Raw genomic sequence first — 21,389 nt, forward strand, 5'->3', positions numbered from 1 at the left:
CAGAGACCGTGTCTCTTCAGTTCCCAGGTGCCCTGCACCCAAGGACCTGCATCCCATGAGCTTCACCCACATCTGTGGAGGAGCTCAACAATGAGACCCTGAACCCAGACCTGCAGCCCCACTGCCGGGGTCTTGGGAAAAGAAATGTGAACTTTGCAGGCCAGAAAGAACAAGGAAGCAGCCGGCATGTCCGAAGCTGCCTGCACCAATATGTACAAGCATACATCAAAAAGTTCTAGGAAAGAATTGAGTTATATGTGTACACGTGGTGAGGATACCTGGAGGGGCAGGTTCTGTGGCCCAGTGGGTTTAAGCTGCTGCTCGGAACACCCACCTCCACCTCCCACCCAGCTTCCTGGGAGGCCACCTGTGTGGGCGTCTTGGGTGGGGCTCCTGGCTCTTGGCTTCAGTCTGGCCTAGCCCCAGCTGTTGCAGTCATTTGGAAAGTGAACCAGGGGCCAGCGCTGTGGCGTAACAGGTAAAGTGGTCGCCTGCCGTGCCGGCATCCCATATGGGCTCTGGTTCAAGTCCCAGCTGCTCCACTTCTGATCCAGCTCTCTGCTATGGCCTGGGAAAGCTGTGGAAGATGGCCCAGGTCCTTGGGCCCCTGCACCTGCTCCTGGCTTTGGAGCTCTGGCCATTGCAGCCATCTGGGGAGGTGAACCACCGGATGGAAGATCTCTCTCTGCCTCTGCCTCTCTGTAACTCTGCCTTTCAAATAAATAAATAAATCTTAAAAAAAAAAGAAAAGGGTGGGGGGGAACCAGTGGGTGGAAGTCCTCTCTGTCTCGGTCAGGTTCACAGAAAGTGGAATTAGGGCTCCGTGGCCTGCCCTGGTCCTGCTCTACCCCAGAGCACGCCTGGCTGCACAGTGTGTGATGCGCTCGCAGGTGTAGGTTTTATCAGCACTAGAGAAGCCGGGCAGAGTGGAGAGGTGTCTGTTGAGCTTGAATCAGAAGATGAGGTAAAACTGGCCCTGAAAAGACAGGGCGAGCACGGGGCACGGGTACACTGAGGTGTCCCAGGCTCACGGAGCTGAGGTGGACTGGGTGAGGCACCGTGGTCCAAACAGCGCCGACACCATTCATGATGGCTTTGTGTGGCTTCAGGGACTCGCGTTCGATGCACAAAGGAAGAAATCATTTTCCTCCCAGTCGGAAATGCTGCCAAACAGGATCACAATGCCTGTGGCCCCCGAGGGCAAGGGCAAGGGGAGGCCTTGGCGCGGTTTGCCTCTCAGGAGCTGGCAGAGAAGGGCTGGGGAAGCCCAGGGAGAGAGCAGGGCGCAGACGCACTGGGGTGTACCAGAGCAGTCAGGCGGGAGCGAGGTCCCCGTCAGATCCTCCCCGGAAGCCCAGGTCTGTTCAGCGGCCGGCCTGGCACGGCCCAAAGGGAAACTGGTGCCATGCGGCTGCAGCTGTCGCTACGGCTTCATCACTCGGGAATGTATGAGCACAGACACAGACAGTGGGGTCACAGTGCAGAGTACCACCGGCCACGGCGTCCATGTGAGAGGGCTGCCACACACAGCGACCGAGAACGACACCCACGACTCCCCACTTAACCCACCGAGAGTGCACACTGAGACTGGCCCGGATGGGAGAGGGACGGGTGAAGCTGACGTGGAGCTGGCCGCCCACGAGGACGCCGTGGCGGCAGTGTGCAGACAGGGCCAGTGGGCAGCACGGACACACAGACTCTTCCTGAACCCACAGCAGAGGGCAGCCAGAGGCAGGCCAGGGGAGCTGATCACGGAGTGGCTGTCACGGCGCTGGCGACAGCGGACAGAACAGCAGGGCGGGGTGACCAGTGTTGTAGAAGCATTCGAGTTATTTCAATCAAATTTCCACAGGGCAGCCAGCGAGCCGTGGAGAGCGGTTACTGCCCTAGAGGAAGCTGGTGGGACCCCTTTTGCACCAGGAGTTTGTGAAATCCGGATTGAAGAATGACCTCTTTAAAGTGTCTTCTCATGCAGACTACTCTGAGTAAACTAAAACTATGTCCCGCCGCTCCCGATCAACGTTTAGAGGTCCCCCGCCGCACCACGCGCACGCACGCCTTGGGGAGACTTTTCTGGAGAACTCGGAGGTGCTGGATCTCCCAGTTCAGAGATGTCTCTCGTGTTTGTTCATTCTAGTTTCTGTTTTCATTTAAAATCTTTAAGGTGTTTTATTTTTTTAAAGGTTTATTTGAAAGGCAGAGTTCTAGAGAGAGAAGGAGAGGCAGAGAGAGAGAGCGAGCGAGAGAGAGGTCTTCCAACTGCTGGTTCACTCTCCAGTTGGCTGCAACTATCGGAGCTGTGCCGATCCAAAGCCAGGAGCTTCTTCGGGGTCTCCCACGTGGGTGCAGGGGCCCAAGCACTTGGGCCACCTTCTACTGCTTTCCCAGGCCACAGCAGAGAGCTCAGTCAGAAGTGGAGCAGCTGGGACTCGAACCGGCGCCCATATGGGACGTCAGCATTACGGGTGGCGGCTTAACCCACTACACCACAGCGCCGGCCCCTGAAATCTTTTAGGTTAAGTTCCAGCTTTCGAAAAGTCCGTTTTGAGAGTTGTGGCACGATGCTAATCCTGTGGGGGTTGGTGAGGCCTGACTTCCTTTGTACTGTGACTTCCTTTGGGGTGTACTTTGCTAAATGAAACTTGCTCAGTTTTCCATTTGTCTTAAAATACTTTTTCACAATAAAAAGTGGAATTAAAAGACAAGTTTTTCAAATCCATGCACATACCCGGTCTTCAAAAAGCTCGTGGAAAACATGTGCTAGGAAAAACTACGTGATTTCAATTTTTTTGCATCAAAATAAATGCCTTTTTATTTCGCCTTTTTCCCACAGGGTTTTTGAGGCACCTGTATAGACATTCCTGAATGTGAAACTGGAAAAGAAAAAGGAGACGGCGGCTCCACGGGCCCAGGAGGAGGAGCTCAGCTCCGGTGTGCAGCGTGTGGGGTGGGGGAAGTGACTCAGGAGCCTCCCCCTGGGCCGGCAGCAGGGAGGCCCAGGGCAACTGTGGCCAACGAGCTCACATGGAGGAGGGGCAAGGAGTGAGGCCACGTTTCTGCAGGCTGAAGACCAGGGCCTGGCCGGGGTCCCTGCAGCAGGCCCTGGGCACCTGCCCAACGTGGACATGCCCTGGGGTCCTGGGCACAGAGGGCCTGCAGCTCAAGCAGCGGCCCAACTCAGAAAACAGGCTGACTTGCTCGCGCCCCTGCGGGGACCTCACTGCGGCCCCTGTGTCGATCCCGTGTCCCCTCTGCAGCACGCCCCGCCGCCCCACGCAGGGCCCACGCAGCTGGACACAGGGGCACCGCACGCTGTACTTTCTCCAAAGGCGGGGCAGGGGCTCACCCTCCCTGAGCGGTACTTCCGCACTCGCCAGTGATCTGCGAGGTTGACTGCCATGACCGCGTCATCCCATCAGCATTTACCTGCTCCTTCGGAGCCAGATGCTGGGCGGGGGGCTGGGCCAGCTGTGGCCACTGCAGGCGCAGACCCTGTCCCCACGGAGAGGAAGGTGCAATCCCACGTCTTCCCACCAGTGACCGCCATCCTCCCAAAACCACAGGGCCGGCCCCGCTCCTCTACCCAAAGCTCTCTCAGGCAGGAGCAGCCCAAGGGTTCTCTGACACCGCCCGCCTCCCTGGCTGCCCTGTGAGCCGGCCGTGTCCCCCAGGTGCAGTCCTGGGCAGTCGTGTGAGCAGCAGGCAGGGCAGGGCCATCTGCACAGCAGATGGAGAGAACGCACTGGGTGTGGGGTGTGCGGATGATTGGCTGGGGGACAGGTGAGCACGTGCCAGGCACGCAAACAGCCCTGCTGAACACTTCCTCCGCACACCAGCTGTACCAGGACCCGGCGCTGCAGCCCCGGGAGGCGCAGGGGGGACCCCTGTCCCCTAGGGCCAGCCTCTGTTGGGCTGCAGAAGTCCACTGTGACCACCCCCAGGCTTCTGGAGGGCAGCCCACACGGATGGAAGGAGAGCAGCTGGGTCCTCCAGGGCCCCAGACACTCCCTGGGGTCTCTGTCCAGAAACCAGGGACCTGGTGAGCTTCCCCCCAACCCTACAGCAGGTCACTCTCCCATCTTGGAGTCCCCCCCCAGGCCTGCTCCCAGCAGTCTGCACGGTCCCCCAGGGCAAGTGTGCACACACGCTCCCCTCCCAAGGCGGACAGATCCCATGGCCACACACCATGGGGGCCAGTCCTCCAGAGATGTGCTACCCCCACTCCTACACGCATGCTCAGTCCCTATCCAGGGCTCTCCTGGAGCCCCCCACCTCTCAGAGTGGCCACACCTGAAGCCCCTGCTACCTCCTGGACAGGACCCAGCTTCGGATCCAAGGAAAGAACTTCTTGCACCTGCTCACCCGTGGAGACCAGCCTCGGCGGGGAGCGGGGGGTGGGGGGTGGGCAAGAGCCGTAACCAACAGGGGGCAGGGCACTCACGAGAACAAGCAGACTTCGGGCAAAAACCACGGTGACGGCTCGTCCCGGCCAGGGCCCGCCCACAAGCGCACGTGCCATGGGGCCGGCACCCAGTGGCGCTGTATTCGCCACGGCTGTGAGGCGGTGACGCGCGCAGACACCCCAGCCTGGAGTCTGAGAGGCAGACACACACCGGGATTTTGGAGGCATTTATACAAAAATACCGAGCGCGGCGTTCTTGCCATCTGCACGTCAGCCACGGGCCCCACGAGTTGGACGCTCAGGAGTCCACGGTGGCTTTCTTCAGGAACAACAACCTTGGCCCAAGTTCTTAGAAGAAAACTATATTCTTTTTAAGAAAATGAAAATCTCCTCGCAGGAAAACTTAATTTAAGTCAGATCCTATCCTTTTGTCATAGAGCCCAGGACCCAGTGCACACGGCCGGGGCTTTCCCAGCCTCGAGGCCCCTCCTGACCCAGACCCGGAGCCAGCGGGGACTCTGCAGGGCAGGTGCGTCTCAGCCGGGCGTTGGGGGGGCACAGCCCCCGAGTCGGGGCCAGGGGAGCGAGCAGCGGGGTGGGAACTGTGGTTGACAAGGCTGAATCGCACAGCGCCCACAGGCCGGGCCCCCAGTACCAAACAAGGCACCCACGGCCAGCCGACACGCACACACACGCACACACACGTGCCGCCCACCACCCCTGCTTTCGGAGACACCCCAGAAATCCAGGGCCATCCACCCAGGGCCCCAGGCGCCCTCTGAACAGGGAGGCCATGGGGGCTGGGCTGAGGCCGCTGCCCGTCACCCACGTCTGCAGGGGGCATGCGGGGGTCTCAGGAGAGCCGGCCATGGGTGTGGGGGGAGACAGCAGGTCCCAGAGGAAAGCAACTGGAGGAGGCACAAATGGTGAATAAATAGAAGTAGCTTCACCGCGGGGGTCCGGCCCCCGCAGACAGGACAGCAGCTGGGGGTGTGGGGGGTGGAGGCGGCCAGGCCCGCCCTGACAGGGACCTGGGCCCCGTCTAGCCCTTCCTCCACACCCTGCTCAGAGCTCGGTGACGTGCACTGTGGGCGAGGGCAGCGGGCCAGGCCGGAGGCGCCGCAGGTGGCAGCGGCGGCACAGCAGGTGGCCCTCCAGTGGGTAGCAACGGCGTCCGTCCTCCCCGCTCAGCTGCAGCCCGCAGTCCTAGGGAAGAGCACAGCCCAGGGCCCCTGGGTGAGGAGGGGAGCGGGCGAGGGCTCGCGGGCGCAGGGCTGGGCAGTCACAGCCCCGGACACGGCGAGGACACAGCTGTCACCACCCCCAGCCACATCCACGCCTCCCAGGAAGGGTCAGGACCCTGGGGACCCGCCCAGCAGAGGGTGTGGGACTCCCGGAGGAGGACAGAGCACACACCGGCCGGGCATCTGCAGGCGGCGCCGGGCAAGGAAAGTGGACAAGAGGCCGCCATGCCGAGGTCCTTAACTGAAGCAAGGAGTTCCCCCAACAGCCGGGAAGGCTGAGCCCTGGAGCAGCGGAAGACGAAGGGGAGGAGCACCCCAAAGGAGGGCCCTTCAGGGGGGTGCCCATAAAGTGTCTGCCAGGCTCCCGGGGCAGGGGGAGGTGTGGACCGCGGGCCCAAGGTGCCCATCCTGCTGTCTTTTCCACTTCGGTATCCAGGGCTGAAGGCTCACAGCTTTGTTCTTGTTACCCAAGGCCCCAGGGCCGACACCTGCCCCACCCTGCACAGGCACAGAGCTGGGCTGCGGGGAGGGAGTCACGGCCTCACGTGCAAACCACCTTTGCCCCCGCTGTCCCTGAACCCCATCACAGACCTGACTGCAAACTGTGACCACGGGACAGGGAGAGGGCAAAGCGGCCTGCAGACCCCAGCTCCCACACAGGGGTCCCCGGGGGGCGCCAGCACCACCAGCACCCAGCTGCTCCAAGACCCTCAGCATCAACCTCTTGCTAAGGAGTGTGCCACTCCAAGGGGACACGACAGTGCAGAGGACAGCTGCATGGGCAGAGAGGCCGTGACTGCACGGGGTCGGGGGGGACGACAGCCCTGCTGTTCCCACATCCGCTCCCATCCTCCTCCTCTGCCCCAACCCAGGCATCCTCGTGGGTTCTCTTCCTCCTGGGCTCGGTGACCCAACCCCCTCTCGCTCGTCCTCCTCTCCGTGGCCACCTTGCCTCCAGCTGTTCCCAAATATCCATGTTCTCAGAGCACCCCGGGCCCTCTGCCCCTCCGTGGCCTCTCTGGAAGACCCCCTGCCCCCAGCTCCGGCTGCCACCTGCACCCTGCCGTGATGGAGCTGCAGGAGCTGGACGTCACCTCCCGCCTTCCGCGATGAGAACACAGCTAACCACGTGACTCTCAGCCACTCAATGGAAGCGAGGCAGGCTGGTAATCTCAGAGTGGGGTCAGCCCCACATCACAATACGGTGGGCCACGGCTGGACGCCGGCATCCCAGATCAGAGCACCAGCTCAAATTCCACTGCTCCACTTCTGCTCTGGCTCCCTGCTGTGGCCTGGGAAAGCACTGGAGGATGACCCACTGGGAGACCCAGATGAAGTTCCAGGCTCCTGGCTTCTGTCTGGGCCAGCCCCAGCCATTGTAGCCATTTGGGGAGTGAAACAACAGATGGAAGATTGATCTCTCTATTGTTTTCCCTTTCAAACACATTAAATAACTAAATCTTTAAAACAACATCTTTAAGAGAAGGTAGCCAATGAGAGGAGCCGGTGCAGCTGCCCTGACCTGCCGCCTGCGGGGATTTCCTGCCGAGGAGCCGAGGGACAGTGCCAGTGGGGAGGGGCCCACCTGCCCACGACCCCCAAGCTCCCGCATCCATCAGCAGAGTCTCTGAGCCCCAGACCTCCCAACTTGGATGTCTGCAGCTTCGAGCGCCTCATCCGCTCCCCCCACCCCCATCACGGGCACCCCTAGCCCCCACCTCCTGTGTCCACTCACCAGATCCTGTCCAACCCCTCCCCTGAACCAGAACCACGGTCTCCCGGGCCCCCACCCCACTCTGGCTGTGCCCTCTCCTCCGAGAGCCTTTCCGAGATCCACATGCAATAATCCTGCGTTGTTTTCTGAGATCCACATGCAATCCTGTGTTGTTTTCTGACGGTGCTCCCCTGCTCTCGGGGCAAAGTCCCACTCAGCTCCTGCACGCCCTCCAGCGACAGGACACCACACCTCCCCAGGACCTGCTGCTTCCACCGCCAAGTCAGGCCCTCCTCACCGCCTCCCCAGCTACCTCACATCAAACCGTCAGTCTCCGCTTGAGTGTCAGTCACCTCCTCCAGGAAGCCATTCTTGCTTTTCCAAGGCCCCCTGTGCTCCATCAACCCCCCGTAACAGCACGCAGCACCGTGTGGACATGGCTTTCCCTGACTACGGGGCCTGTTCTTTGCGTGTCCCCAGTGCCTCACATACGGGGCAGTCAGTGGATAAGAAACAAGGGCTGAGAGGACACACCCTGGGGAGAAGGAGAGGGCCCGCTGGGAAAGGAAAGGAAAGGCAGGATGGAGTTGATGCCATGGAGGAGGAGGGTTAGGGGGCGGAGGGCGGCAGCCCTGGGCCACGGAGGGAGGAGGCTGGGGCAGGGGCCGTCAGGCTTACCTCACAGTGGTAACACTCCACATGGTAGTCCCTGTCCATGGATACCACACGGATGGTCGTCTCACAGCCCTGTGGGGACACACGGGTTCACACGGGGTGAGCTGCGTGTGTGAGCACACGGCAGCTGGGCATTCACGCCCAGGTGAGCCCTGACGTGGGCCTGGACCGGGCATTGGTAGGCGCACACCATGCGTGCACCTGTTCCTGGGGTACCTTCCCTGGTCACAGCCGACAGCACCATGCGAGAGCTGGTGGGCGTGTGCGTGTTACATCTGTGCCTGCTTCCCTAGGCACACCGCCACGGACACAACCAGCATGTGTGGGGAGACCCAGGGCCCCAGGGCGGCTCCTTGCTCATCCGCAACCCCCCAAGCTCGGCCTGCACAGCTGAGCGGACCCAGCAATCAGCCCAGTGGTGGAGCATGGGGCTGAGAGCGGTAGGCGGAGAGCTGGGTGACAGAGGCCACCATGTCCTGCTGACTCATGCGAGGAGCACCTGCCCCCATGGGCACGGGCCCAACGGACGCCCCATGCCTCTGAAGGTTAGAGCCACAGCGGCCGCTCTTCCCTCCCATCGTGGCCCAAAACCCGGGGCTGGAGACTGCTTCCTACCTGTGCAGGGAGGATAGGACGGGCACAGGAGGCACATTTTGGTGCGAAAACCCTGGAAGAAAAAGGAAACCAGCAGTCACTGGCTAAGCGACCAGAGACAGAGGGCACAGGGACAGGTCCTCCCACAGTGGGAGGCATCAGGCCCACTCTCCCCATGTGGGTGCCCTGGGTGGGTGGGCAGGGGCCATTTCCGCCAGGTCTTCTTGGTGCTGGCCTTCCACCTGACTCCCAGTCAACCTGGGCCCCTCACCTCCTCCAGGATGGCCGCCTGTCTCCCTCATGCTTCCCACGTGATCCTTGTCCCCGGTGTCTGCAGACCTGCCTCTATCCTGACTACCAGGCTGTGTGCCCAGCTCTAAACCTTTACCAGGCAGCAGCCCAGGGTCCGAGCCCGGAGCCACGGCCAGGGAGGTGGATCGGCTGCCTAGCTGGGCAGTAGACAGCAGCCCAGGGTCCGAGCCCAGAGCCACGGCCAGGGAGGTGGATCGGCTGCCCAGCTGGGCAGTAGATAGGCAAGAGAAAGGGTCTGCAGAGACACCGCCCCCACCCCCTCCTCCAGGTAGAAGAGGCCTGGCCCGGCCCTGGGAGCGGGCAGGGCAGGCAGGAGACCCCCACCACGAGGAGGCTGGCACTGAAGCACCTGAGACGGGCTCCAGGCCCCGCCCCAGCACTGAAAGCCAGGGGGAGGCAGGAGGGAAGAGGCCAGGACGGAGGGCAGGGCCACGGCGCCCGCGACTCACGTGTGGTAGTCTCTGACGCAGTAGATGTTGCTCTCCGCGTCCACCGTGAAGGGCACCCCGTCCAGGCACTCGTTGCACACGGAGCACCGGAAGCAGCCCGGGTGGTAGGACTTGCCCAGGGCCTGCAGGATCTGGGGGTGGAGGCGCTGCCGGGTCAGCCTGGGAGGCAGGCTCAGCTCAGCTCCCCAGCTCTGCCCGCGGCCCAGGGGCTCTGGGAGGCCGGGGAGGGTCTCACCATCTCCATGATGAGGTGTCCACACACACTGCACTTGTCGGCTGTTTGCTGGAACCCGGAGTACTGGGAGGGACACAGGAGCCGGGGTGGCGTGTGACCAGGGGGCTCTCGCTGCCCGGCCAGCACCTGCCCCCGGCCTGCTCCCGCGGGCAGGGCGCAGACTCACCAGGAAGTCCTCCTGGCAGTACACCTTCTCGCCCACGCTGTAGAAGGCCTTCCCGCGGAGCCGGCGCCCTGCAGGGACGGGGTCAGAGGGGGCCTGGAGCCGCAGCCAGGGAAGAAGCCCGGCTCCCTTCTCTCCACATGCTCCCCGCTCCCCAGCAGAGAACTGCATGATGCAATGTGTTTATAATAATAACATTTCAAAGAAACAATGCAAAGACCCATGAGAGAACACAAGGGGGAGCCATGGCGGGAAGCGCATCTAGGAGGAGCTGCCTTCCAGATGGACACGGAGGGGCCGGCATCATGGCTCAGCGCCAGTTCCAGTCCCGGCTGCTCCACCTCCGAGCCAGCTCCCTGCTAATGTGCCTGGGAAGGCAGTGAAAGATGGCCCATGTGCTTGGGCCCCTGCACCCACGTGGGAGACCCGGAAAAACCTCCTGATTTCAGCCAGCCTGGCCCAGACCCAGCAAATGGAAGATCTCTCTCTCTCTCTCTCTCTCTCTGGAACTCTTTAAAATAAAATAAAAATAATCTTAAAAAAAGAAAGAAAGAAATTGAGGCTAGCACTGTGGTGTAGTGGGTAAACTCACCACCTACAGTGCCGGCATCCCCTATGGACGCCGGTTCGAGTCCTGGCTGCTGCACTTCCCATCTAGCTCCCTGCTAGTATGCTTGGGAAAGCAGAGGAAGATGGCTCAAGTGCTTGGGCCCCTGCACCCACGTGGGAGACCTGGAAGAAGCTCCTGGCTCCTGGTTTTGGCCTTGCCCAGTCCTGGCCATTGCGGCCATTCAGGGAGTGGACCAATGGATGGAAGATCTCTGTCTCTGCCTCTCCCTCTCTGTAACTCTTTCAAATAATTAAATAAATCTTTAAACAAAACAAGGAAGAAATTAATATTTCTCACCTTTAGAAACACTTGTTAAAATCACTAGGGAAAAATATTCACAAAACATACATTTGACAGACAATTTGCATTCAGAATATGAGAGAACTTCAAAAAGTTTGTGGAAAATGAGAATTATGAAAAATAAAAATTATGCATGGACATAGGGGGGTGTGTGCGTAAGTTCCTACGCCTCAGTAACTGAAAGACAAATAACCCCAATTAAAAAAAAAATGGGCAAAAGCCTCACTCTGACTTCACAGAGGAAGATGTGTGAGGCCTGGTCAGGAAGCAAACAGAAACACTTAGCCTCGCAAGTCAACAGGGAAATGCAAATTAAAACCACAATCCCCCTCTACCCATCAGAATGGCTAAAATTAAAAAGACTAAAATACTGATCGTTGGGAAATATGTGGCACAACTCAACTCCGGCTCGCTCCCTTTGGGGAAGTAAGACGGCACAACCCAGCCCTTCTGCACAAGAGGCTGGCAGCTTCTTATAAAGTCAAACATACACTCGCCCTCTGACCCAGAAATTCCACTCCTCGGGCTTTACCCAAGAGAAATGAAAACATGCCTCCACCAGAGGAGCTCCACAAGGAAGCTCACAGCCCCATCTGGGATCTGACCATCGACGCCCGACGACGGCCCGTCCACCAGATGCGTCTCTAGTCAGCAGCGTGGGCAAAGCCGACCAGCCCCAAGGAGCAGACTGGGGAACACGTCCAGATCAAGTTCCCGAACCGGTAACTCAACCCTGCAGGGTGAGAAGTCACTTCGCAGGCTGGGCAGCCATGGCGGGGGTGCGCTTACAGAGGGCAAGGTGGACGTCACCTGGGTGTTTGAAGACAAAGAGCGACCGGGAGGGGCCAGCACCATGGAGTGGGCTAAGCCACCATTTGCGATGCCAGGATCCCATACTGCACCGCCGGTTCAAGTGCTGGCTCCTTGCTAATGCGCCTGGGAAAGCAGCAAAAGATGATCCAAGCACCTGGGTCCCTGCCACCCACATGGGAGACCTGGATGGAGCCTGGGCTTCTGGCTTTGGCCTGGGCCAGCCCTGGCTGTAGCAGCCATTTAGGGAGTGAACCAGTGGATGGAAGTTCTCTCTCTTTCTCTCTCTCTCTCTCTCTCTCTCTCTCTCTCTCTCTCTCTGTCACTTAGATTAGATAGATGCATACATAGATAGAGTTTAAATAAATCTTTTAAAAAGAAGGAATGAAAACAGACCAGGAACATCTTGTGCCGAGAATACAGAAGCACTCAAAGACTGAAGGGGGCAAACCGGAAGGGCACAGGAGTCAACCTGAGGGGACCTGACCTGGACAAAACTGGGACACGGTGTGCAGCACACAGAACACCGATGACCACACGTGCGGCAGGGACACGAGGCCCTGAGCGTGTAGGAGCGCCCGCAGAACACCCATGACCACACATGCGGCAGGGACACAAGGCCCTGAGCGTGTAGGAGCGCCCGCAGAACACCGATGACCACACATGCGGCAGGGACACAAGGCCCCAAGTGTATACGAGCATCCGCAGAACACAGATATCGGATCCCATTCAGTATCTGAATTGCCTCAATTTAATTTTTTTATTTTGATTTTCTAACTGATATTTTATTTGAACTTACTGATGGGCTACAGTATTTTTAGGTAGGGAGCTACAATATTATAACCCAGTTCTTGTATACAATATGTAATTATCACAATTTAACTGTTATTAAGAGAAACTTAAAACTTTCTTTAAAATTTTTAAAGTATTCCTTGTCTCTCCTATCCTCTTTAAAAAAAAAAAAAAGATTTATTTATCTATTTGAAAGGTAGAGTTACAGAGAGACAGAAGCAGAGAAAGAGATAAGTCTTCCATCTGTTGGTTCACTCCCCAGATGGCTGCAATGGCTGGAGCTGGACTGATCCAAAGCCAGGAGCTTCTTCCAAGTCTCCCACGCAGGTGCAGGGGCCCAAGACTCGGGCCATCTTCTAGTGCTTTCCAGGCCACAGCAGAGAGCTGGATGGGAAGAGGAGCAGCCGGGTCTCAACCACACTGCAGGTGCAGCTTTACCCACTAAGCCACAGCACCAGCCCGCCCCTCCTTCTCTCTGTTTGGGGGGGGGGGGGACTGGCACGGTGGTTCAGGGGGTTAAGCCTCTGCTTGTGACACCGGCACCCCATATGAACACCACTTTGAGTCCTGGCTGCTCCACTTCCCATCCAGCTCCCTGCTAATGCGCCTGGGAAAGCAGTGGAAGACGGTCTGAGTGTTTAGGCCCCTGCACCCACATGGGAGACCTGGATGGAGTTTCAGGCTCCTGGCTTTAGCCTGGCCCAGCCCTGGCTGTTGCACTCATCTGGCGATGAACCAGCAGATGGAAGACCTCCCTCTCTCTCTCCCTCTCTCTCTCCCTCTCTAACTTTGGCCTTTCAAATAAAAAAAGACAAGACAAAGACAAAGCACTCCCCTAGGAGATGTATCCTCACCATAAACCTGAACAAATTAGACTTTCACATTCAAAACTACAGGTGCGGGTGCAGCAACACGGTGGTCAGCAGCATCTGTCCCCCACGCGGGGGCCTGGAAGAACACCTGACACAGCCGGACGCCTGAGGGCAAGCAGCCAGAAGATACAACAGAGCAAGGAGTGCAAGGAGGGAAACAAAGGAAAGCCGCAGACTGCAGGAAATGCGGAATGACGCAGGTTCCTGGCTCGGAGCGGAACACTGTTTACAAAGTCGCCGTCACGGCCCACGTGAGACGACGGGATTCCATAGGCATTCTCTGGCCAGAGGTAAGCAAACATCTGAAGCCCACACAGCAGGAAGTGCGGAATCTGCTGATTAGAGAGCCGGGTATCGGAGAGAAACCTGCCGCGGTGCCCTCCACGGCACAGAACGTCACAGTGCTTCATTCAGATAACTAAGAGACGCCCCTGGGGGCCGGGCCTGCAGCCACAGTGGGGAAATCCACGGCGGAGACTTCTTAGGGGATTTGGATCTTGGCTGCTTCTTTACTTTTTATTATTTTGTCCAGGTTAAATGACAACATGTTCAGCTTACATTGTGTCTAACATTGGGAGGAAAAGACTAATTGCAGGAAAAAGGAGTCCCAGCCCTCTGCGTGTCCAGGCACAAGGTCCTCACCGGCTCCCACCCCTCCCAGGCAGCCGAGTGACCTCAGCAGAGACAGGACGGAGGCGCCAAAGCTGACAACCAGCAAGGCAGCAGGTCCCGGGGGACAGCCAGAAAAGGGCTCTGCAGTGGCCTGGCAGCTCCCTCTCCAGGCTCCAGGGGTCTCCCGGTGCCTGTGCCTGGGGATGTGGTACAAGGCATGCAAAGGGCCTAGGGTAGAGGCCACCTACCACAGGAGTCACAGGTGAAGCAGTCGGTGTGGTACAGGCTCCCCATGGCCTGGCACGCCTGCCTCGCTCCGTAGATGCCAAGCCCGCACTTGATGCAAATGCCTAGGAGAGGAGGAGGAGGAGGGAGCAGTGGTTAGTGCCCCAGATGCTGAGGGTGCCCCCCGCCTGACTCGGGCCACCTGATCCCCCAGGCTGACGTCACTCGGTGGGTAATGACCAGCACGGGCCCTCAAGGGTCCCTGCTGCTTCGGGTTTGCCACTGGCTGGCGTCTGAGGGTGTGGAGAGCTTCACGGAGCGCTGAGAACAGAGTCGGAGCTAACGGAAGCCGTACATCTTAGCTATTCCGACATACGAGGTGCTTCAAAAGGTTTGTGGAAAAATGAAACAGAAAGGTAAGCTTGTCATGGTGCAAAACAATTTTGGAATCCACGCGCAGGAAAGCTCATGGGACGCGTGCAATATGGAAACACCACACGTGCACTTCAAAATTTTTGCATCAAAATATATTGATCTCGTTTTAAATCTGAAAAGCAGACAGACAGAGATCTCCCCTCGGCTGGCTCACTCCCCAGATGCCCGTGGCAGCCAGGGCAGGACCACGCGGAAGCCAGCTGCTGGGTGCTCAGTCTGGGTCTTGCACCACAGATAGCAGGGGGCTGGGGACTTGAGCCATCACCACGGCCTCGCAGCTTCAGCAGGAAGCTGGACCCGGCAGCAGAGCCGGGACTCCCCGCGACGTCCACGTGGGATGTGGACATCTCTACCAGCATCTCAGCCACGGCACCACGCTCACCCCAAATCTACTGCTACTTCCATTTTCCCAGAGTTCTTCTGAAGCGCTCTCGTATTCAGACCGAGAAAGGTAACCTAAGCCCCTTTATCTGTGACCCGCTCTCAAACTAAAGGAAAATCCTTTTTGCTCTCTGTGACCAAATCCTATATTCTTCAAAAGAAAAAAAAAATGCATCTTTCCTGGCCCAGACACACAGAATGACAAACAGCCTGCGGCGGTCACCACCAGGTGCCTCTGCTCTCTCGGCTGTCAGTGCCCACAATGATGCCTGGCGCCTGGCCAGTCCACAGTGCACCTGCGTCCCTGCCCTCAGGGGCCCGCACGCTGGACACTCCGCCCATGGCAGCTGCATACCATGTCAGGTGTGTACAAGTGCTTCGGAGGTAGGCGAGGCTGATTAAAAACACACAAGAGGAGCCAGTGGCACAGCGGGTAATGTCTGCAGTGCCGGCATCCCACATGGACACTGGTTTGAGTCCCAGCTGCTCCGTTTCCAATCCAGCTCCCTGCTATGGCCTGGGAAAGCACTGGAAGATGGCCCAAGTCCTTGGGCCCCTACACCTGTGTGGGAGACCCAGAAGAAGCTCCTGGCTCCTGGCTGCCGATCAGCACAGCTCCGGCCATTGCGGCCATCTGGGGAGTGAACCAGTGGATGGAAGACCTCTCTCTCTCTCTCTGCCTTTCCTTCTCTCTCTGTGTAACTCCTTACTTTCAAGTAAATAAATAAATCTTTATAAAAAAAACACGCACACAGGGTGTGCGGTGGCTTTAACTTTTTATTTTTTCGCTTGAGAGAGTGAGCGCTCCCACCCACCAGTTCACTCCCCCAGTGTCCGCAACAGCCAGGACTGGGGCCAGGAGCCAGAAGCCCAATCCAGGTCTCCCACGGGAGCGGGTGGAGGGTGGCAGGAACCAAACTACGTGAGCCTCCCAGGGTCTGCGTTAGCAAATTGCTGGAGTCAGGAGCCACGGCCAGTTCTTGAATCCAGGCGCTGTGATGTGGAAAGTGGGCAACTGAACCAGGAGGCCAAACGCCCACCCTGGGGTAGGGTATGTGGTCTTTAAATGGGGTGCCAGAAAGGCCCCACAAACAGGGTGACATTTCAGCAAAGGCCTTAAGGAGACACTGGAGGAATGCTGCTTTGCAGACATCTGGGGTTACTAAAACTGGGGACCCTGCGAGCAGCAGCGGGACAGCAGGTGCTCGGCAGACGGGGGAGGGGTGGGGAGGGGAGGAGTGACCAGCAACACCAGGGAAGGCCTGGCTCCATTCCAGGGCGTTCCCTGGCCAGCACTCCCAGGGACGCAGCCAGCAGGCAGCCAGCCCGGACATCACAGGTCCCCTTCACGGAGCAGCCTGGGTCTCCCAGGCCCCTTGGCCTTCACCTGCCCTCTGGTCCCTAAATCTTCAGCTGCTCTAGGAGCTGCCGCCCACCCCGCCCCCTCCTTTTCTCCCAGACCTCCTTCCTCATAAAACCACAGTCTCTCCAGCCCTCCACCATTAGCAACCCCATGCAGCCCTCTCTGCAGGGAAGCAAGCAGCCTGCTGCACACCTGGTCGTCCCCTACCTGTCCACGTCTGTGCACCTGCCACGCTGATCTCGCTGGAGGACGGGGCATCCCTGCCTCTCTGGCTCCCAGGGGACCACCTGCACCTGCACCTGCCTTTCTGAGTCTTCTCCCTTCCCAGCCTGAGTCTTCTCACTGCCTGGGCCTCCCCGGGGGCGGCAGGGCCAGCTCAGAAGCCCTCACAACCAGGCAGGAAAGTCAGAGCGGCCTGATGAGCACGCAGGTGAGTGCAGAGGTGGTGGCCACGTCTCAGCTCCGCAGACAGCTCCTGGGCAGGCAGGCACGCCCACGAGCACCACCAGAGACCCTAATTTCTCAGGAAAAGCTGGAAACCCAGCTGCGTCTGTGAATTCCTTAAAAACTGGAATTCAGCACTAACTTAGATGTGGAGGCCAAACAAACCCTGCCTGCTGCTCCCCACCCCTCACTAGCCTGGGCTCTGCCAATCTCATCCTGAGAAATCACTCCACCTCCAAGATGGCCCAGGGAACAGCCCCAGGTCCCCCCAAAGCTGCTCTTACATGAGGTCTCCCGGCCACACATCCGGGTACTGCGTTCCGTGCATGGGGCCCGGGGAACATAAAGCCTGCCCTCTGCTGCCTCATCCTGACCTCACCCCTCCCTCCTCACACCAGCCTCATCCAAATAGATGCCCCCAGCACCTCCTCCCTGGGCCCTGGCCCAGCCCTCGATAACCCAGCCCCCAGACTGCGGCCAGACTGGCGGCGCTAAAGTGAAAGTGGGGTTCAAGTCACGGCTGCTCCGCTTCCGATCCAGCTCTCTGCTATGGCCTGGGAAAGCAGCAGAAGATGGCCCAAGTCCCTGGGCCCCTGCACCACGGATTGGCCCAGTTCTGGCCGTTGCAGCCATCTGGGGAGTGAACCAGTGGACATAAAACCTCTCTCAAATAAACAAATATTAAAAAAAAAAAAAAGTGAAAAGTGGAGTTGCAGCTGCTACTTGGGAGCCCCGTATCTCACACTGGGGGCCCGGGATGAGTCCCACCTCCACTTTTGATCCAGCTTCCTGCTGACGCACACACTGAGGCTCAAGTACCGGAGTGCCTGTCACGCACATGGATACCTGGATGGAGCTCCAGGCGCCCGGCTTTGGCCGGGCCCACTCCGGGCTGTTGCAAGCCCTGGGGAAGTACATCAGTGGATAGAAGATAGCTCTCCCTGTCACTCTGCCTATAAACAAAAATAACTTTTAAAAAGGGGTAAGTACTCCGTCCTCACACGCTCACTCTCGCCCCTCAGCACCGCGAACCCAACCTCGGCATTTCCCCGAGTTGCTGCTGTCAAGAACGGCGCTCAGCTGCCTGTGGGAAACAGCACAGGGGGACGGGCAAGGGGGCGGCTCTCTCCTTGATGACCAGCTCCTTAGCTGTGTTTGCTTGTTCTCTAACTATTGCTTTCACCACCTGGACCAAAACACAGGGGAGGCGGCGGTGCACCAAGGAAAGGGGGCAGGAGAGCCAGTGCCACACCACGGCAAACAGCTGTGGCAGCCCGCTGGGGGTCCCTGTGTCCTGCACAGGAACTGGGCTGGACAAGCGGGAGCAGAGAGCAGGTGCTGAGGGGGAACTGGAAGGTGTGTGAGCAAAGACAGACAGATCTCAGCGAGCAGAAAGGGCTGAGGGACTTGGGAGCTTGGGTTTTGCATTTGTTTATCGTGGGAGGCCCCTGCATGTTTATAGCCAAAGGAAAGGGCCAATGGGAAGACGGAGCTGAAGATGGAGGAGGAGGTGAGGCAGGAGAGGGAGGCTGGCTGTGGACTGGAGAGATCCCACCAGCAAGGACCGGGAGGCCACTGGAGACGGCTGCTACGGCTGACCTCGGAATTCTGAAGGGGGCAGACGGCAAGGCTGGGTCGGAGGAGAAGACGGCTGTGCAGAGAATAAAAGGGGAACCCCCCCAAGGCTCAGGTGGAGCCCGCACCTCTGCGGGGTCCCAGGGCTTCCTCAGAGCCCAGCGTGGCCCGGACAGGGTGGCTGCAGCCCTGACTCAGGGGCAGGCTTCTGCTAGGCCACTTGAGGTGGCAGAGGTGCTGGGCACGGGGAACAGAAGCAAAAGCAGGGTGTGGCCCTGAGAGCGGGTGGCTGGAGAGAGGGCAGGGAGGTCACCGCAGCCGGCCTGAGGCTGAGGGCCGGCTCCAGGCGGCAGACACTGTTGGGGGGTGGGGTGGTTCCAAAGACATCAATGACTGGCACAGGGCAGCCAGGGCAGCTGGTACCCGGCTGGCCAGGGAGTGGAAGGGACGAGCGGCCCTTGGCGGCTGAGGATGGGCTCACGCCACCTTCAGACTTCCTTCCTGGTCCCCAGACTGGACATGACCGCTGTTACAGCTCACAGGAGCCCGAGCGCGTCAGAATCACATCATTCCACTCTAAGTTGCCCGAGTTTTTAAAAACAGGGTAAATGTCACTTAAACCTCAACTTCTGGCTTCTTATGTGGAAAAAAAAAAAAAAAAAACCAACAAACACCCACTGAATCACTGCGGCATGTCCCACGTGGCCCCTAGGGCCCAGCTGAGCACAGACCCCTTCACTTCCATCACCACCTGTCTGGGACCGGGCCACAACCACTTCGCATACATCCCGAGTGGCCCTGCAAGGCGCACCTGCTCTTCTTCCAGGGCACGGGCACGGGTCCCCTCCAGAAGACAACCCTAGCACCTGCCCGCTAAGTCCCCAGGCCACCTGCTGGCTGCCACCACACTGCCCAAACCACAAATCTCCCCACCCTGCACACCTCACGTGGGAGGCGCTCCCCATCCCAAAGGCAGGCCGACCCCCCAACCTGGACCCTGGGGCTGCAGCCCCTGGGCAAGGGAGGAACAACCTGACATCTCTCTGGCAGGACAGCCCACCCAACCTGCCACATCGGCTGGATCGGCCTGGAAGACGCCAACCCCGGGACATTCTCAGTCCCAGGCCCCTTCAGAGCCTCACCTGTTTGCTTTGCTTATCAAAAGCGCTCTCCCCGGCCCCGGCCCCGGCCCTAAGGGACAGAGTTGTCCACGGGACTGGAGACCAGACGGGGGCGGGCTGTAAGGCTGCTGGACTTTGCAAATCCGTCAGAGGCAGGAATCCCTTCGCCCATATCCCAGTGCGCACAGCACAGCCAGGAGCCAGGGCCGCCCGCGTCCACCCGACTGCCGGGGCTGGCCGAGCGCCTCTGCTCACCTCGCAGCAGCACCGGACAGGACGAGCAGAGGCAGGTGCCACGGTCGGAATCGGCTCGCCCTGCCAGTCACCTGCCTTCTCTCTCTCTCTAAGCCGGGAACAGTTGTGTCCCCTCTGCGCTGGGGACCCGGCGCGAAGCCGCCGCTGTTGGAAACCAACCCTTAAGGCCCGGCGGGTCCCAGCCGCGCCTTCCTGGTCCCGGCCCCTTCCAGAGTCAAGCCCCACGCCGTCCACCCGAGCTCGCTCACCGAAGTAGTCCCGCGCCGTGCGCGCCTCCAGCGCCCGCTCCAGCTCCCGGGTGAGCGCCTCCAGCCGCCGCTCGGCCGCGCTCGCCCCGCTCTCGCGGCCCGGGGGCAGCGGCAGCGAAGGCAGAGGGAAGGGGGCCGGCCCCGCGGGCTCCGGGGAGCGAGCCGGCGCGGGGCCGGCGCCAGGCAGCAGCAGGTCGGCGTAGGCGCCGGCGGAGCCGCGGGAGCCGAGACTGGACACGCTGGAGCGGGCGCTGCCCCCCGACGGCGGCCCGGGGCCGGGACGCAGGTCCGAGCGGCCGGAGCGCGGGCTGCCGTGGCGCTGATCGTAGCCCAGGCTGATACCGCTGGAGCGCGCGCTGCCGCCGCCGCCACCGCCGCCGCCGCCGCCGCCGCCGCCGTCGGAGCCCGCCAGGCTAGCCCGCGGGCTGCCTGCCGGCTGCGCGCTGAGCTCCGGGGCCGCCGCGCGCCGGGGGCCCCTCTCCGCGCGGCTCGGTCCGTCCGCCCCAGCCTCGGGGCCAACGCCGCCGCCGCCCTTCCCTCTGCGGCCCAGCGCTGGCGCCGCCTCGTCTCCCGGCCCGGGCCTCGGCCCCCGCCGCCCGCGGCCCGGAGAGTCGCCGCCGGACTCGGGCTCCCGCTCCCGCAGGGCCAGCCCGGCCAGGAGCAGGGCCGCCTCGTCCGCGGCCGCCCGGGAGCGCTGCATGGCCCGGCCCGCCGGCCCCGGCGCGTCACCTCCGCCTCCGCTTCCCGCCGCCGCTCCGGCCGCGCCGCCGCCGCATCGTCCGCCCGAAGCCCGGAGCCCGCCCCGGGACCCCTGGGCGCGGGGCGGGGCGGGGCCGGCGCCGGGGCCGGGGTCGCTGCGCCGGCCACGCGCGGGCCGGGGGACGCGGCGCTGCGGCCGGTGGCGCGCGCGGCGGAGGAATGTGCGCTCCGCGGCGCCGCGCCCCCTCCCCTGCCGGGCCGCGCCGGGGGCGGAGGGACTCCTTTGCGGGGGCAGGAATGCGAGGAAGGAGACGGCGCTGCGGCCTCTGGAATGTGGGGGGAGTGGCGGCGGCGGCGGAGCCGCGGTGTCCGCGCGGCGCCGGGCGCCCTCTGGGGCGCGGAGGCTGGGCCCGGGCGCCGGGGCGCGCAGCTGCGAGGCGGCCCCCGGGCGGCGGGACTGCGGCCTAGGCGGGGGCCCGCGGCGATGTGCGCCGTCGGCGGCGCTGCCCACATCCTGCCCCATCCTTCCCGGCGCCGCCTCAGGTCCCGGCCCTCTCTGAAGGCCGCCGTGCGCCCTGGGGACCTGGCGTGACCCCGCGGCTCGCCGGCCCTACCTGGCGGCTGGGGACCGGTCCTGGGGCGAGGTTGCCGGCGGCGCAGGCCCGAAGCAGGGCCTCAGGCTTGGCGTGGCCGGCGCGGCCGTCACCTCGAGATGTGAGGGCGCCTGCCCGCCAGAGGCTCCGGAAGCCCCTGCCGCGGCCACGGGTCCCGCGACACGGCTGACCAGGGCTTTGTCCCCAAAACAGGGGCGACGAGACCCTTGTCAACCATGCCCAACGACCCGAGAAGGGGAGAAGAG

The 21,389-nt window shown here is 60.9% G+C and overlaps 1 protein-coding gene across 1 annotated transcript; it reads right to left on the reverse strand.

The window, feature by feature from the left end:
* Positions 1 to 1,603: 1,603 nt before the first annotated feature.
* Positions 1,604 to 20,531, reverse strand: WTIP (WT1 interacting protein). Its single transcript, XM_062175792.1, has 8 exons — positions 19,832 to 20,531; positions 14,033 to 14,134; positions 9,792 to 9,859; positions 9,626 to 9,688; positions 9,391 to 9,521; positions 8,651 to 8,702; positions 8,039 to 8,107; positions 1,604 to 5,608 (listed from the first exon to the last, which is right to left on the reverse strand). The coding sequence occupies exons 1-8, from the start codon at positions 20,529 to 20,531 to the stop codon at positions 5,468 to 5,470; spliced, it is 1,326 nt and encodes a 441-aa protein (XP_062031776.1). The 3' UTR covers positions 1,604 to 5,467.
* Between the last annotated feature and the right edge of the window lie 858 nt (positions 20,532 to 21,389).

Source organism: Lepus europaeus, chromosome 19 (assembly GCF_033115175.1).
Source record: "Lepus europaeus isolate LE1 chromosome 19, mLepTim1.pri, whole genome shotgun sequence".
In the NCBI taxonomy this organism is placed as follows: domain Eukaryota; kingdom Metazoa; phylum Chordata; class Mammalia; order Lagomorpha; family Leporidae; genus Lepus; species Lepus europaeus.

What these genes read in the sequence shown, in the direction of transcription:
- WTIP (XM_062175792.1), bottom strand. Translation starts at nt 20,531, where the DNA reads ATGCAGCGCTCCCGGGCGGCCGCGGACGAGGCGGCCCTGCTCCTGGCC. An exon ending in TGCGTCAGAGACTACCACAC is followed by an intron (nt 8,703 to 9,390) that starts GTGAGTCGCGGG and finishes TTTTTCTTCCAG; the next exon opens with GGTTTTCGCACCAAAATGTG. An exon ending in TGGAGTGTTACCACTGTGAG is followed by an intron (nt 5,609 to 8,038) that starts GTAAGCCTGACG and finishes GCTCTTCCCTAG; the next exon opens with GACTGCGGGCTGCAGCTGAG.